The sequence below is a fragment of the Macaca mulatta genome, chromosome 8 (genome assembly GCF_049350105.2).
Source record: "Macaca mulatta isolate MMU2019108-1 chromosome 8, T2T-MMU8v2.0, whole genome shotgun sequence".
Lineage (NCBI taxonomy): Eukaryota > Metazoa > Chordata > Mammalia > Primates > Cercopithecidae > Macaca > Macaca mulatta.
Window position 1 is genome coordinate 10458866 of NC_133413.1, and position 16637 is coordinate 10475502.

Sequence of the window (16637 nt, forward strand, 5' to 3'; positions counted from 1 at the left end):
ATTGCACTCCAGCCTGGGCAACAAGAGTGAAACTCCATCTACAAAAAAAAAAGAATGTAAGAATGTAAGCATGACTGTATAAGACTTGGAGATTAAATAGGATGTAGTGGTTTAGAGACAGACACCAGAGTTAGACTGCCTGGATTTTAATCCTGGTCTGACTCTTCATTTGCATGACCTTGGGTAAATTGCTGAACATGGCTGTATTTCGATTTCCTCTTTGGTCAAATGGAAGCAGTAGTGTCATCCTTGGAAGGTTGTTGTGAGGACTAAATGCGTTATAACATCTGAGAAAAGCAAGCAGAGATACTCAGCACTGTAAGCTTCTTGATAGCGTAGCTGGCAAGTCTAGAGCCATAAACTACGATTAAGGCTAGAAAATTTACTTTACTCTGAAGGATTTCGATAAGGAATCTAGGGTTTTATTTTCTCTCTCCCTTTTTTTTTTTTTTTTTTTGTTTTTTTTTTTTTTTGAGATGGAGTCTTGCTTTGTGGCCCAGGCTGGAGTGCAGTGGCGCAATCTTGGCTCACTGCAACCTCCGCCTCCCAAGTTCAGGCGATTTTCCTGCCTCAGCCTCCTGAGTAGCTGGGATTACAGGCACATGCCACCACTCCTGGCTAATTTTTGTATTTTTAGTAGAGACAGGGGTTTCACCATATTGGTCAGGCTGGTCTCAAACTCCTGACCTCATGATCCACCCACCTTGGCCTCTCAAGGTGCTGGGATTACAGGTGTGAGCCACTGTACCTGCCCTCATGATTAGTAGATTATAGTTAGTAAAATTAGCGGATCTGTTATAAGTTTTAATGAATGCTTATTAAACACATCTCTTTAGCAGTGTACCTCCTGACGAGCTGGGTTGGCGTAGGGGTGTGGGGACTAGGCCAGCTGCTTTGACACCAGTATTTTCGCTTGTCCCTCACTGATCCCAGTAAGAGGAAAGTTGTGCCTTTCCTTTGTAAAGTGGGAGGGGGCACCTGGGAAAGGACAGCGAGATTGACGCATAACTCAGACTCCGAGCAGTTTCAAGCACGAGTGCACATGAACAAATGGATAGAAAGTGATTCCTCAAGGCCTGGCGGTACTCATGCATCCTTCTTGATACCTGCATACCGAGAAGGTAGAGACGCTCCCCAGGTCATTCTTCTGTCCTCTCAAGGCTGAGAGCTGCTCTGTGAGGGCACAGTGTGGTGGTTCAGGATGTGGCCTCGCAGTCATGTCTTTCTGGGCATTGGTCCCATTACGGTGGTTTCCTGGGTGTGCGTTATCAGTGTCGTCCTCTGTGGTGAGTTCAGGCATCACAGCAGCTCTCTTATGGAGTGGCTGTGGGAAGGAAATCCAAGAATTCATGGAAAGCCTCCAGTCCAGCACCTAGTCCCTCATACATTTGCAGTTGGTAGGAGCCACTTTAAGCTGATAACTTCCTCTGTGATCTGTGATTGGAACATCAGCATTGAAAACGTTATGTGCCATATGAAGTGCAAAAGAGAAGAATTTACTAGTAGGATGTCTTTGCAAAAAAATCCAAAGTGTCCCTGGGAAGTGGCTGCAGAAGATAATGTTTCAGCTTGTGGAAATAATGAACCCGTGCTGGGCTTTGCCTCAAGTGTGGAACGTCTGCCTTCACGTTCTTCCGAGCCTGCTGTATAGTTCCCATTTCAGCTTTGAAATAAGTCACTCCTGGGAGGGACTTCAGTGCAGTCACATGCTGTTGAATGGACACGTGCTTGTTTCGCTCCAGTATTAGGGTGAGAGTTTCTTTTTTTCCAGCTTCTCTTGTGTCCTCTGAAGACGGTTGGGTTGTTGGATTTTTTTTCTTTTCTTTTTTTATTTTTTGAGATGGAGTCTCGCTCTGTCGCCCAGGCTGTAGTGCAGTGGCGCGATCTCGGCTCACTGCAACCTCTGCCTCCCGGGTTCACGCCATTCTCCTGCCTCAGCCTCCTGAGTAGCTGGGACTACGGGCACCCGCCACCACGTCCAGCTAATTTTTTGTATTTTTAGTAGAGACAGGGTTTCACTGTGTTAGCCAGGATGGTCTCGATCTCCTGACCTCATGATCCGCCCGCCTCAGCCTTCCAAAGTGCTGGGGTTACAGGCGTGAGCCACCGCGCCCGGCTGCTTTTTTTCCAGTTTCTCTAACCTCATAGCTGAATGTTCTTAAAACTATAGGAAAATTTAGTCTCTCTTCTACCTGTGATCTGTTTCTGTGGCACTCTTCTATCTGAACTTGACAAGCAGATACAGGTGAGAGAATGCAGGTGGCTAGCCAGTTTATAATTGACTCTAACCCCAGATCAGCCTCCTCTGATATTTCAGGCAAGGGACTACTTTCTGGCTCACATTTTCCCTTCTGTCAAAGGAGTTCCCACTCGGATGTCTTCCTCAGTGGTGTGTTCCTGCTCCTTTTGCCTTGCCAGTGGTCCTCCCCGAAACCCAGAGGAGGTGACTCGGAGCCAGTGCTGCTCCGTCACATGTCACCTAATCGTCATTTCTGATCTGTATTTAGATGATCATTTAACCTGTCTTACCTCTATTCACTTTTTTAAATAACTTTTTAGTTTGAAATAATTACAGGCTTGTAGGAATTCGCAAAATGATACAAAGAGTCCTGAATGTCTTTCCCCTGTTCTCTCAGGGTGGAGAGACATTATATTGCTGTGGCTTTTCGAAACCAGGAAGTTGACAGTTGGTGTTACTGTTAACTGCACCACAAACCTTATCCAGTTTTCATCATTTTTTTTGGCCTCCATTCATTTGTACATGGGTATATGCTTCTGTGCAATTTTATCACAAGTGTAGATTCATGCAGCACCCACGACGGTGAAGATTCAGGATTGGCCACCACGGCACAGCAACCTCATGCTTCACCTTTGTATTTGTACTCACTGTATCTTTATCCTTGTCCCCGAGAAACCATTCATCTGTCCTCTCTCTATATAGTTTTGTCATGTCGAGAATGTTCTGTAGGTGGAGTCGTATGATGTGTTTTTCTAGATGGAACTCTTTGACTAAGCACAGCACCCTGGAGTTCGTCCTGGCCGTTGCAGTGGCAGCGGCCGCCCCTCTTCACTGTGGAGTGGTATTCCACTGCAAGGATGGCCCAGGGCTTGCTCGGCTGTTCATGCATATTCACATGTTGAAGGACTTGGGCGTGATTTCGGTATTTTGCTGATGAATAAGGCTAATATGAACATTTGTGTCTAGGTTTTTGTGTGAACACAAGTTTTCATTTCTTCCTCAAGGGTTCTCTAAATTTCTGGAGGGCAGCTTGGCCTGATCCATAGTATGCAAATTAAGGAAATATTTCTAATCATTTGACCGGTAGAAAGAAAACAGATCCAGCAGAAGGGTGCTATTGCAGAGGAAAGAAATGAAAGAGTTCAATCATAAATGATATGGTTCCTAAAATTTTCTTTAAAGACTATCCACTGTTAGGAGAATAAATGAGATTGGATTACAAAGACTTTAATGTATTTTTTTTTCATCTTTTTTTTTTAAGATTCCTCAGACAAGAAGGAAAAGAAATCTTTTAGCCTTGAGGAAAAGTCCAAAATCTCCAAAAACCGTGTTCACTATATGAAATTCACAAAAGGTAAGATTAAGCATTTCTTTACTTGTTGAAATCTGTGTGTTTGTCCTGAGTTGCTTGAAGCATTTTAGCTCTTGGCCAACAGTGACTTCATGCTTTATGGACAGCCCGACTGAATTGCTCTGAAACGGTGCTGGAGTCTTCACGTTGACCGTAGTGTGCCTGAGGATCTTGTTAGAATTCAGATCTGGGAGATTTGAGATGGGATCCAGGTTAGGCTTTAGAGGGGAACAAATCCTGCGGCTGAGCTGAAAAATGGAATCAGCTTATATTTAGAGGAAAAAGGGACTTTATGTAGCTAGGTCAGAAAATAATTTTTATTTCCTGCCCAACATTTTTAGCTGCATTGTGTTTTTTCACAGCTGAGTGTTGGTGTTAAATAGCTCTTAATATGCCAAGTTAGAGAATTATGCTCTATGTTGAGACCTCCAGTGTGATAAAGCACACTCCCTGGTTGACCCTTTATTCCACGTAATTTATCTGTTTCACAGCGTAGGCATTCCATGGTCATTGCCGAGTTGGGTAGAAAGCAGTTTGAGAACTGGGTGAGAATCCCTATTCCTTCATCACCACCTCCCCAGCCCCTTCCCAGTGTGAAATCATTTGTGCATGCGGTTGTCCTCTTCAGCCACTAGGTGGCGGTCTTGCATTGGAAAGAAACAATTTAACTTAATCGCATCAACTCCCCAGTTGTGTGCCTGTAGAACAGTATCATGAATTAGAAACCTACTTATTACATAGTATACATAAGAAGCATGATGATGATGCTGATGCTGTCATATCTAGTCTCTGCCGATGGTTCTTTCCTGGGAGGTTGGATGTGTTTTACCTCGATATGCCAGGAAAAGCACATCTCTTTGCTTTGGTCTTCTATGAATGTCATGCATATCAGGGCATTGCTGGGAAGCTGTTAACTTGTAGAACCAGCCTGGATAGCAGTGGGAGCTGGAATTCCCACTACTTTGAAGTATTGATGATGTTTTTCATTTGGGGCCAGGAGCCCAAAAGTAAGGACTGGGTTTGGTTGAGGTGAGAGGCCGTGGCAGAGCTGAGTGAATCAGGGCTTGTGTGCAGGGAGAGGCTGGGCCTCCCTTCTCTCATCAGCAGCCGTGGCTCTTCCGCTTCATCCCTTCTTTCTCTCACGTGGAACTTTCTTGGCTGTCACCTGTATCCCTTCTGACTGGGGTTCTTCTCCACCCCAGCCTGCTACGGATCAGAATATAGGCTTCGTTGGCCCTCACTCAGTCCTTTTGAGGAGAGGGTAAATGCTCACTTCATACTCAATCCCTGAAATAGCACTTCTGTTTTCATTAGACTGTAGAAAAAAGCAAGATCACAGAAGGTGCTGTTGCAGAGCAAATTAATAAAACTCAGTGAGCTGTAACTTTCGGATGGTGTGGCAGCATTTTACGCTTTCACTTTTACAGGTAGAATCTTCTGATTTTCCTTTGGTGCCAGACTGCATGCATGATTTCATCTGAAGCATTTGCTGAGGCTGGGATAAGCCTCTGTAATCTGCTTTAATCTAATGGATGCCGGGAGCATCTGCTTTCTATTTCTAGTTAAGCCACTCCTTTGCTGGGTGACCCTGTCAGACTGCTGGGTGACTTGTGCCTTCGTTTTCTGTCTTCCAGCGACAGTTCTGTATCTATTAGCCTTGCCTGGGAAGAAGGGGGAGTCAGTATGCAGAACAGACAGAGTCCCGGATCTATTGTCAGATTGCAGAGAGTAGCTGGAGTGGAGACGGGAAGGACATGCAGACTGGGCCTATGTAGGAAAGAGAGAAGGAAGCACAAGTCCAGGGAGTGAAGAAAAGAATGGTTTACCATCTGGCTTTTCAGTCCTCGGTGCAAGCTTATTTTAAAGTTTCCTCTAGGGTGCACTATCTTAGATCACAGAAAATCTGACTCTGGCCATTACTCGCTTAGACAAGTCACCTACCCATTTCCCTTCAGACTCAGTTTCCTCTTTTGTAAAATGTGGATACATTTTGTTAAGTTCTAAGGTAGGTTCTGTTTTATGATTTATAAGAAGTGACCCATTTATGGAACTTTTGCTTTTTCAGCATTATAGACCATAAAGATTTTCACCAATGGGCATGCTCATAATGACAGTAACTCATTCACTTAGTTGATGAGGACGATTCATATTATCACTCATGTATGGTCCAGGAAATCAAACAGGAAGATGGAAATTTTACATAGCTTGGTAAGAGCTACTGCCTAAATATTGGCTTTATCATTATTTTTATTTTTATTTTGAGACAGGATCTCACTCTGTTGCCCAGGCTGGAGCACAGAGGCACAATCTCAGCTCACTGCAGACTTGACCTTCTGGGCTCAAGTGATCCTCCTGCCTTAGCCTCCCAAAGTGCTGGGACTACAGGTGGGAGCCACTGCACCTGGCTGGTTATATCTTTTTAGTTCTGATATATAATTATTCCTTTCCCTGGTCCTGAGTTTATCATTCTAACTTGAGCTAATTTATTGTATAATTTTAAAAGTCGGTTTTATCCATGCTTATTTAAAAGCCCAACTCCAGCTTGGTTTGTGAGTTTTTTTTTTAAATTTAAAAGATGTCTGCAGATAGAGGCTATATCTGCAGAGGGGAAAATGTCAATCGATACAAAGCCATTTTTGAGGTTTTCTGGTGAAAATGGTGAGATGTTGGCAGGAGAGCAGTGCTTCCTCCCCTCAGTTATGCAGTCGTTGGATGAAAGTTGCATAAACTGTAATTGTGCAGCTTTATCCTGGGAATCTTGCAGACTTCTTATTCCTGTGAGAGTTTGGGCTCTTTTATGTGCTTCTTAAACAAGGAAACGACATGCCTAACGCGTGTTCAGGTGTTCAGGTGCTCAGCTTCCTGGTCAGGAAATACAGAATTGGTATTCACAGCGCAGTCAGCCCCGCCCCTCAGTCGCACACTGGTGGTGAGGAGCATTCAGTTTCCTCTTCTGATTCTTTTGACATTTAAATAAATATCAAGTAGCACCTTGTAGGCTTTTTGAAAATTCTGACTCTTATTATTGGTTATTAGGGTCTGACCTGTGTCACCCACACTGACTCTTCTCACTTTCCTGGTTTACAGTGGCTTTTAGTGGAGTTACCCTTATCTTCTGCCCTCAGCTGACTGCCAGTCCTGTGTGTTTGCAATTAAAAAAAAATAAAAATAAAAGTATTTCATTTTATTTGTCCTTCTTGATTGAATAATGAAAATGAATTTTCTAAACAATCAAAGCTACCTATATAAACCCTAAGTGTTTTTTATTTTAGCAAACATTTTCCTCGCCCTTCGCCGCTTTACTCTCGGCAGCTCAACTCTGCTTTTCCGCGGAGTTGGTTTTTCGAGCCTCAGTTCTAGTACAGCTTGTTGGGTTATTGCTAAACTGGTTCCAAATCATCTTGATTCCTAAGTTCTCGTGTCCATAAAAGTTTTAGTTGCCTCCCATGTGGACTTCTTGGTATTGTAAATGTGTCTGACTATAGCGGTGATTTTCCTCCCTTCCCAGTAGCTACTCTGATAGACCGGGAGACTGATAATCATGATTATTAGACAACAGCTAAAACGACCCTGAATAGAGCGTTCTTCCCTGAAAGCACCTGCTCATCCTTGCAGGAACTTGCAGTCTGACCCTCGGAGGCCTTTCTTACTGGTTCTGCAAATGTCATGCATTGAAGACTAATGGATGAACCAAATCCAGATAGATCTGTTTCCTATCCCGTTTTCTTAATTGTCGTTTTCTCTAAGTTTGTCAACAGTATTTTGTATGATTTGACCATAATTCAGAATTGAAACAAATAAGCTTTTTAAATACGTTTTAAATTTGTGGTATTTATTCACAAGTGGCCATAATTTCCTAGTGTTTATAAGCTTTCCATCAGGACCATTAATTAGTAACAGTCTCAAGGTCACTTCCATCTTCACCTTTTTATCCACCTTTTATATTCCTTTCCACTGGTCTCTGACTCTTCTTTCTCCTCTGTGTTCTTGTTTTCCAGATCAAATCCAGAGCAAAGCCTGTAACAATCCTGGTTTCTACACTTATTTAAGTGAACTTTGCTAAAGGATAAAAATTTCTGATACAAGAATCCATCATCAAAACTTTAGACACAATTGCACCTTCATTGGTATAGCTTACTGTCTCTGCCAGCTTGACAGTTTCCCCTTTGACTTTCAGATCTGTTTTGAATCTCTGTGTGTTTGTCTTTTGACATCGTATTTTAGAATTGTGATCTTGCATATACCCTCTCTTCCTTAATCCCTCCAGCATTCCTTTTAGTCGAATTCCTATAAAAGAGATCTTAATTTGCATTTTCTAGAGTGTCTGTATTCCAGAGGATAGGTTAGGGATAGATGGCCAGTACACATTTTGAAGTAAGTACAGCTGCCTCTTCTGAAGTACAAATTGTGCTTTGCTTTGGAAAATGGGTTGTGCTGGCAGCAAAGCTGTGAGGACATCTCTACACCTCCGATGAGTGTGTCCACCTCTTTCCGCTACAACCAGTTTTCTTCCCCACTTTCCCGGTTCATTTTTTGCGCTATCTGTGATGTGCTTGTCTATTCTTAAGTAGGTTTTCCCTTGGGTCTTTTTGTGTAGGTCCTATTTAATCATAAATGAGAAGCAGGAGGGCTTAGTGTCAAGCTCAGGTAGGAAGGAGAGCAGCAGGCAGAGCCCAGGGAGCCTGCCCTCCTGGGAGGAACAGGTCATACCGCCTGGGCCACTTCATCTGGTACTGCTGCCTTGGAAACTGGTTTTGGCACCTGGTTTTGCATTAAATTGAAGGGTGTTTTGTTTTTTTAATTTCACGGAGTCACTGAGCAATGTCATATTTAAGTGCCCCAGTGATAGTCAGTGAACTAGAACCTTCTGGGTCACGACATTACTTTGCCAAGTCAGTGTGCTACAGGAAACCAAGAAGACGAGTGAGTCTGTGACGGTGGAACTCGGCTTCCAGTGTGAAACTCACATTCCTGTGTCTGACCCAGAACCTCCCTCGCCCAGAGCCTCAAGCCTTTCCGTGGAGTAGTCACATTTTACAATGCGTTCACCACGCCGTTGACAAATGGGGATAGATTTGGCCGACTGCTCACAGAGGATTATTGGGTAGAAGTGGAAATTCAAAGAAGTGAATTTTAAATTAGTTGGTTCGTGGGTTTGAAATTAAAGAGTTTAGTGTTTTAAATAAGAACCATAGAACCATTTAATTTCCTGCTCTCCCTATGTAGCCTTTTATTTAGAGACAATACAGCTAGAGCAGTAAAGAACATTTTAAGAAAAAAAATCTGAAACCCTGTCCCCCTTATACAGTATTTTTTATTTACATATATTCTTTCAAAATGTTTGTTTGTTGAGTTAATTATTAAGTTCCCATATGTCAAATATGATACGTTCTCATTCATGTGTATATGTGGAGTTGAAGCTATGTATCTAGTAGTATTTTTTAATCTGCATTTCATAATCTTTAAGTAGCTCATGTCTCTGAAGCAAATGAGATCTATTTTTAAATGAGGAACCCAGAGACCCAGGAATTGCACCTTGAGGGCATAGCGGGAGTAGAGTGAGCTGTAGAATTTAGCTTTCCTTGCAGTCAGTATGCTCTGGGTTGTTTCTATAATTAAGTGAATGTCAAGAGTTCTGGTTCTAAAACATTTACTTGTTTTTAAAATTTAATTAATTTTGTTTACTAATGGAAGAGTTGTAATGAAACAGTGGGTGGAAAGTCAGTAGTTACAAAGTTGTTTCTTTCTTTCCCAAAAGCCATTTTCCTTTGAGGTGCTGCATAACTCATATCTGTGCTCCTTCTTTTAGGAAGAGCGGTCTCACTGAAAGCATCACATTGTTTTTCTAGGGAAGGATCTGTCATCTCGGAGCAAAACAGATCTTGACTGCATTTTTGGGAAAAGACAGAGTAAGAAGACTCCCGAGGTATAAAGCCCAGTACAGTGTCTGTGTTCCGCTTTAATACTGTCTGATTTTCACCTGTGTATGGGACTGTTTCTATCTAGGACTAGTACTTTTCCGACAAAGTTTCCAAAACACTTTGGAGGCTTCATACACACCCTAGATATGATCCCTTTAATAATATTAGTGGGTAGATAATGTTTTATAAGGAATCTTAAGAAAAAGAGTAAGTGTTATCTGGTTTTTGGCTTTTGTTCTTTTGGTTTTGGTGTGAGAACTAGATTAAACTTGGGGAAGAATACCCATTGCCGTTATAATCGGAGGGAAAATATCTCTTCCATGGCCGAAGAGGGAGGGATTTTGTCCGTTCTGCTCCAACTGCGTTACTCCGTTTGGAATGGAGGTGGGAGGAAGCATGTCACCTTCATTCTCTAGAACCAGCCTATTCCATTCTAACAGCATTTGAGACAGCGCTAGATCAGCACCATCTGTAAGGGGGTTCGATGGGGTGTTTCCGCTATTATTCAATATTTTTGCTTTACAACTGGAAGAAAAGGATGGGGTGACTAAATTGTACCCTTAATGGAATAACTCCATAATTTATCATTCTAATTATTAAATTGGGCTGTATAATATTGCAAAGAATTTTTTGTGCTGTTTTTAAGTGTAAGAGACAGCCCTGGATATAGTTTGAGATATATTAGGATTTTGAAATATGGTTTTCTGAAGATAACAGGCTAAAAATACTTAGAACTGGTATTGTCTAAGAAAATCTGGAACATATGGTTGTGACCACTGTTACTCAGCTAACCTGGTATGTTGTACTGATGTTCTTTTATTGGTTCCTAGCCAGGGCCTTTGGTGACCAGAGAGCAAAAAAGAAGACTTGGTTTATTAATTCCTGGCATTTTTCCAGACTGACAGAAATCTTTATTTCTAGGGTGGTAGATATTTGTTTCTTAATAGTAATAATTTTTAGAGAGTTCAGAATTACCAGTGGTTAGAAGTCTTGTTTGGTGATTCCCTGTGCAGATTGGGACTAAATTCCCTGGTATCTTAGCCCTTGTCTGCCCCTGTACCCTCAGCAGATGGAAACAGCAGGCTGGGAAAGGATACCTGGCTTTGGTGCCTGTGTGGACTGTGCTGAGTCACGGGATAGGCAGTGGTCACTAGGGAGAAGCTCTCTGACATCACGCCAGGCTGGCTGCTCCTTCACAAGGGGCTGCTGGAAAGAGCCATGGTCAGACAGGCTGGCTTCTGGTTGCAACTCTGCCCTCAGTGCCCACCGTGAGACCTGGACTAGGCCACTCTTCCTTGTTCACTGAGGACATGGCCTCTGGCTTATCCTAGCCTCCCCTCCAACCCCTCCTCCTTGACTCAGTTGTCTCCGTGTCCTCAGGAAGCAATGGAATTCCAGTCCCGTGCCTCTTGCACTCCATCTCCTTTGGTGTGCCCAACAGCTGCCCCCACCCCACGATCACAGCCTGAGCCTTTGCATCAACTCCACATCCCTCCCACACCTTGAGATAACCCCCATCTCCCCAGCCCCGTGGGGCGCACGGTGCCTTCTGCACTGGTGCTTCCACATCCCCGCACGCTGACCCTCTCTCTTCTCCCTGCCGCCCACTCACCACCCCCAGCCTTTGCCCTCCCGGACACCCTCTTTGAAAAGGTACAGTTGAACAGATCGGGGCGGGGGGGAATATTACTTGTCGGCTTTTGTAGAACTTTAAGAGAATTTATGTGGTTGGTGCAGAAAGCTGTTAGTTGTCAGAGATCAGAGGTTTCTGATCCTCTGGCAGATTTCTGTTTGAGAATTTATTTGTGTTGGGTGCCTTGAGATTTTCAGCACTATGTGGTGTTACTTGACTCTGGTGGCTAAGTCATGTTAAAGTGAGACACCCACCTGTGTTTGAGGAGCTTCAGAAGCAGTTCCCTAACGCTAGCCCCCGGGAAAATCTCTTTTGGTCCAGTTGGTGTGGAGATGATCAACCTTGATGCAACATGGTGTTTTGTGCAAGATTTCCGTTAGTCACATCTTTCTCTCTCTTCCAGTTCAGTGTTTTCTTCCAGTGATGAATTTAGGTCCTACCTATTCATGAGGCAGTCTTCTACCAGGCCCTGCTCTCTGTCTGTAGCCATAGTTCTCAGCAAGGTTGCCCTGGCATTGCCTAATGAGCTTTAAACAAACGCTAATGCCAGGGTCCTGCCCAAGACCGATTAAATTAAATCTTGGGTCAGGGCCCAGGTATCTGTATTACAAAAATAGAAAAATTAAACAAAAATTTTTTTTCAATACCTCCCCAACTGTTCCAGCAGTTATTCTGACGTTCGATAAGGAGTGAGGGTTGAGAACCCAGGGAGAGCCTGCCATGCAGCTGTACTGAGAGCTTCTGGCTTTGGGGTCGTGAGTGACCCTGAGGACAGAGCTCCTCAAGTCCTGCCATGTACACAGGGCTTCCTTGTCAAACTGCAGATCCCGACTCAGGAAGCCTGGGCAGGGGCTGAGAGCCTGCACGTACTCATCCGAGGAGCTCCCAGGTGACACTGTTGCTGGCCCGTGTGCCACACTGAGGAGGTTGGGCCTAGACAGTATTTTCCATTAGACGTTTGCCTGCATGTGTGCAGAAAACAGAATCTATTTAAATGCTATCACATTTAAGACAAACAGAATATTCTTTCTATAAAGCAAAATGACCTCTAAATTTATCTTTGACATCCATGTGGATTTTCATATGTTAAGTTTGCTTTTATTGAGTATACTGGTACCTTCCTTGAGTAGACTATTGCTAAGAAACCTTACCTTGTTAGTTACAACAGCCCTTATAGTCAAAGGCAGGAGGCCTTTGATCAGATCTGTTTGAAAATACAACCTCTTTCGGCTCCCATCTTCAGTGGGCGGGAATACTGCATGTTGTGGCTTCACTTGACTCTCATAGCTGCGTCGGCCTGGATTTGTATTTGGCATTGCAGAGGCCAAGGTGTTGCTGGAGGCCACCTACCTCCAGAGTCCTGGAAACCGTGGTAGTGCGGGCCGTTAAGGTAGCAGTAGCTCTGTGGGTGCTCTAGTTAGGTTCTGATGCTGATCTGTCTTCAGCATCCCGAGTTCCAGAACCTTGGCGTTAACCACATTCTTGGCTTGGGTAACAGCATCACCCTTGCATTAAGCGAAGCCTACTGATTTTAATTTCTATAGCTTCTGACTGCCATCGTAGAATTCCAATTTTATTAAGCACCTGTGTGCCAAATCCTCTGCTGGATTTTTCTCATTTCATCCTTGCAGCAATCCTGTCACGTAGGCGTCAGCATCCCCTCTGTAGCAGTGAGGAAACGGAAACACAGAGAGAATTGTTAGAACACTCCAAAATGGCACACGTGGGCTTTAAATCTGTGTCCCTCCGATTTCAAAATCAGCCTTCTTTCTCCTATACCGCAGTTCTGCCGAAGTTAATGAACTCTTTCACATTTAACAAAAAATCTACATTGAAGGGGATTAGTTAGGCCTTAGCAGCTTCTGTTGAGCTTCATCAGAGACACCAGTGGTTGATGCTGTATTGTAACTTTGTGGGAAAATGATTGGCTGTTCCTATTTTGTAGAAAATAATGGTTTAAATTTCAAAAGTTCTTTGTTACCTGTAGTCAGAGGTGAGCTGTTAGGGTTGAGAAGCATGTAACTAGGTGTCTGGACCAGCCTGGGGAATGACTTGACTTCCTTGTTGGGGCTGGAGGCTGAATTAAGAAAGAACTTGAGCATGTGGAGCATTGATGTTGTGTTGCTTGTGTATTTTTTCATCTCTCTATTGAACTGGATGATCTGAATATATTTATATCCAAGAAACATCTGCAGCCCTTGATTAATAGTCATGAGGGTTTTTTCCTTAACTTTTTATAGATTAACAGGATGTTGCAAAGATAGTAGAGGGGTTCCGTGTACCCTGCATCTGGTTTTCCCCAGTGGTTACATCTTACCTAACTGTAGTACAGGATGATGAAACCAGGAAATGGGCATTGGTACCATCTGCTCATATAGCTCTGTGCCCCTTTATCACATTTGTGGATTGTGTAACCATTATTATCTCAGTGAAGATCCTGAACTATTTCATTACCACCTGAACTAATAGTTCAGTGAAGATCCTGAACTATTTCATGCTAACCCCAATCATAGTTGCATACCCTTCCAGCACTGCCCGTGATCCTGGCAACCACTGCTGCCGACAGAATTGTCTGACTAGGAGTGGAATATCGTGTGTACAGACCACATGGTCTCTCAGTTTGACGCTGAGGCTGCTGAGATCTGCAGGGGTCACTACCCAGTGCTAAAGGCCGGTTGTCGTTTCCGTGATCTACTTCCTGCACTTAGCCAAGCTCAGTGTTATTTTCTATTTTATGAGTCTTTAGAGAACTCCTTATAGAGATCAAATCAGTTGACATCTTTAAAGTTCACTCCAATTGATTAAATCATTACTTAGTAACTTTAGAGGTATGTTAAACTGTGAAGTGATATATAAGTACAAAGTGGTATTGTGACAGTTTTGTCATCTGTAGCGTGCTGGTATTGGAGAGCTCATGGTGTTGGCAGTGTCTCAGGGTAAACTCACTGTAGTAAGTTTGTGACCTCCTTTAAATTGCATGCAAAATGTGGAATTTTCGAAGGTGTCCTTGGTCCAAAAAGAAGCATTAAAATCTAAGACTATGCATTTAAAAGTCTTCATTCAAAAAAAAAAATCACTTAAAATGTAAAATTCCTTTGTGAGCATAGTAGGAATGAACTTTGTTTGTGTAGTGGAACAAACTATGCCAAGTGAAGAATGTGTTCTCTTAATTATTTTGAATATAATGTATAGAAATAAAAAGAAAATTACATCAAAACGAAACAGCAACAATCCAAGCTAAATGCAAGATTTCTAGGACATGTTTATGAAACTTAAATCATGCTTTCTGTCCTCTCTCTGACCTTTTTGTGTCTAATGAAGAAACTGCTAGCTGGGCGCAGTGGCTCACGCCTATAATCCCAACATTTTGGGAGGCCGAGACAGGAGGATTGCCTGAGCTCAGGAGTTTGAAATCAGCTTGGGCAATGTAGTGAGACACCGTCTCTACAAAAAATTTTTAAAAATTAGCCAGGCTCAGTTGCATCCACCTGTAGTCTCAGCTACTCAGGAGGCTGGAGATGGGAGGTTGCTTGAGTCTAGGAGATTGAGGCTGCAGTGAGCTATGATCATGCCACTGCACTCCAGCCTGGGTGACAGAGCGAGACCCTGTCTCAAAAAAACAAAGAAAAAGAAGAAATTGCTTCACTGTGTTTTACATGTGGGCTTTTTCATTTGTGGCGTACACTGGCCAGCGAACACCTTAGAGAGGATTTGTGTTCTTATTTCTAGGCCCCCAGCATGCGACTGGCTCTAGTCGCTGGCACATGGTAGGGATTCAGTCAGTTGAAGCCTCATCATTCATCTCTTTTTAAAAATGGACTTTGTCACCATAAAAATCACGGTTTGTATAGCGTCATCATTGATATTTGAAATGTCTTTTCCTTTTGAAATGTTCTAATCGATAAGTATTTCTTCTCTGAGAGTAGGAAATATTCATAATCTACATTGCACGCCATGCACAATCTACTTGTGGGTTCTGGAGAAAGGATTATTGAATAAATGTTCGCTCACACCATTTTATGTTTTTAAAAATCAACCCAGTTGCCAGAAACTGGCTTTCAGACCTTGCATTTCACTCTGGAATAGTTTTTCACAGCTCTGGCTGTTTTTCTTTGCTCAGAAGATAAAGCATTCCTATTGCTTGAAGGACTCTCCTCTAACTTTATTGGTGCTTAGTACTTCCTCCAGACACAGAAGTTGTCAGGAGGTGCTGTTTCCCCGCTGAATCCTTCTATTCAGAAGTACTGGCTTCAATGGTGAAAGATCATCATGAACTGCCAATTGCTCAGAAAACTTCTCATAAACTGTTCTGTGTGGGGACGGCTGGTTGCACATTTCTAATTTCCAAGTTCTTCCTTTTCCCACCATCTTTGTTGTATATTGATTGGAAGATAATAACTCTGGTTTGGAGTGCACCTAAATTGGAGATGTATGCACTTTCTATGGAGACAAAGAAATGATCAAAGATAATGAATTGAGATTCCCAGGGCCCCTTGGGACCTGCGGCAGTACTTGTGCTGGCCAGTGCCTGCCAGGGCCTGTGTACATAAGTGTGTGTCTTTTCTCACTTGGTTTGCAATTTGAAGTTGGAGACACTGAAAAACAAATTCCATCAGTTCCTATCTGGTTGAACTTCCTGCTACTCTTTTTTTTTCCTCTCTCATTTTTTTCCCTCCCCCACCTTCCCAGTTTCCTTCCTCTCTCCAGCTCGTTTCCGGATTGAGCCTTATCACTAGAGAAAATACTCCGAAACCGGAGTGAGGATGGAGAATGTGTCACCAGCATTCTCACTTCGTTTCTCTGTTTAGCATGCTTCTGGCATGGGCTCCTGGCGAAATAATTGTCCATTTCTTCACCTCTCTAGCCTGATTGAATTAGAACCCTCATGAGAGTTACACTCTCCCAGGATACCAAATCAATAATCATTTTCTTTGAAATTCTTCTGCTGACTTTTGCTTTTTGAAGCAAAGCATGACTTCTTTGCAGTTTGTATTCCTTTCTCACTTCTCTTTGTCAGTCCCCCTTTTTTCCCCATTGCTTGCTGATTATCCAGTCTGAAAACGAATTCCAAGCAGACGCTTCTGTTTTGCTTGGTGGAATTCATGAGGTATCTTGGACCATTCATTTTTCTGGTTGGATTCAATGCCTTAAGTTCCTCATGGAGAAGATCATTGAGAAGAGTCTTTATTGCCTTAATTTTTCAAGTGCCTTTTAATTGAAGGGCATTTCTCCTTTTGTTTTGAATTTTTACACTGATACCCAATGTTTATGGTTAGGTGAGTTTCATGAGGGCTTTGCATGGAATCCCCCTTCCTGTACCCATCGCTCTGCCCACCCTCCCCCTGCTCCACATCTGGACACCAAAGTAATCTTTTAATTAAAAACCTTTTAGTTAGGGAGAAATATAAGCCCACAAACAAGACAAATAATACACTTGAGTTCCAAAATTCACTTTTTCCCAACAGTGATGACCTTAGTAATTCTTGTCATCGT

At 42.9% G+C, this 16637-nt stretch overlaps 1 protein-coding gene across 2 annotated transcripts in view; it reads left to right on the forward strand.

Moving 5' to 3' along the window:
* PINX1 (PIN2 (TERF1) interacting telomerase inhibitor 1) overlaps positions 1-16637 on the forward strand; it is a 76063-nt gene that overhangs the window by 9911 nt on the left and 49515 nt on the right. The window contains exons 5-6 of one of the 2 annotated variants that reach the window (XM_001089816.5): positions 3501-3593; positions 9440-9516. In XM_001089816.5, the coding sequence (XP_001089816.2) occupies positions 3501-3593; positions 9440-9516 (170 nt within the window). The remainder of the gene's footprint in view (positions 1-3500; positions 3594-9439; positions 9517-16637) is intronic. The other variant, XM_015144762.3, reaches the window with a different exon arrangement.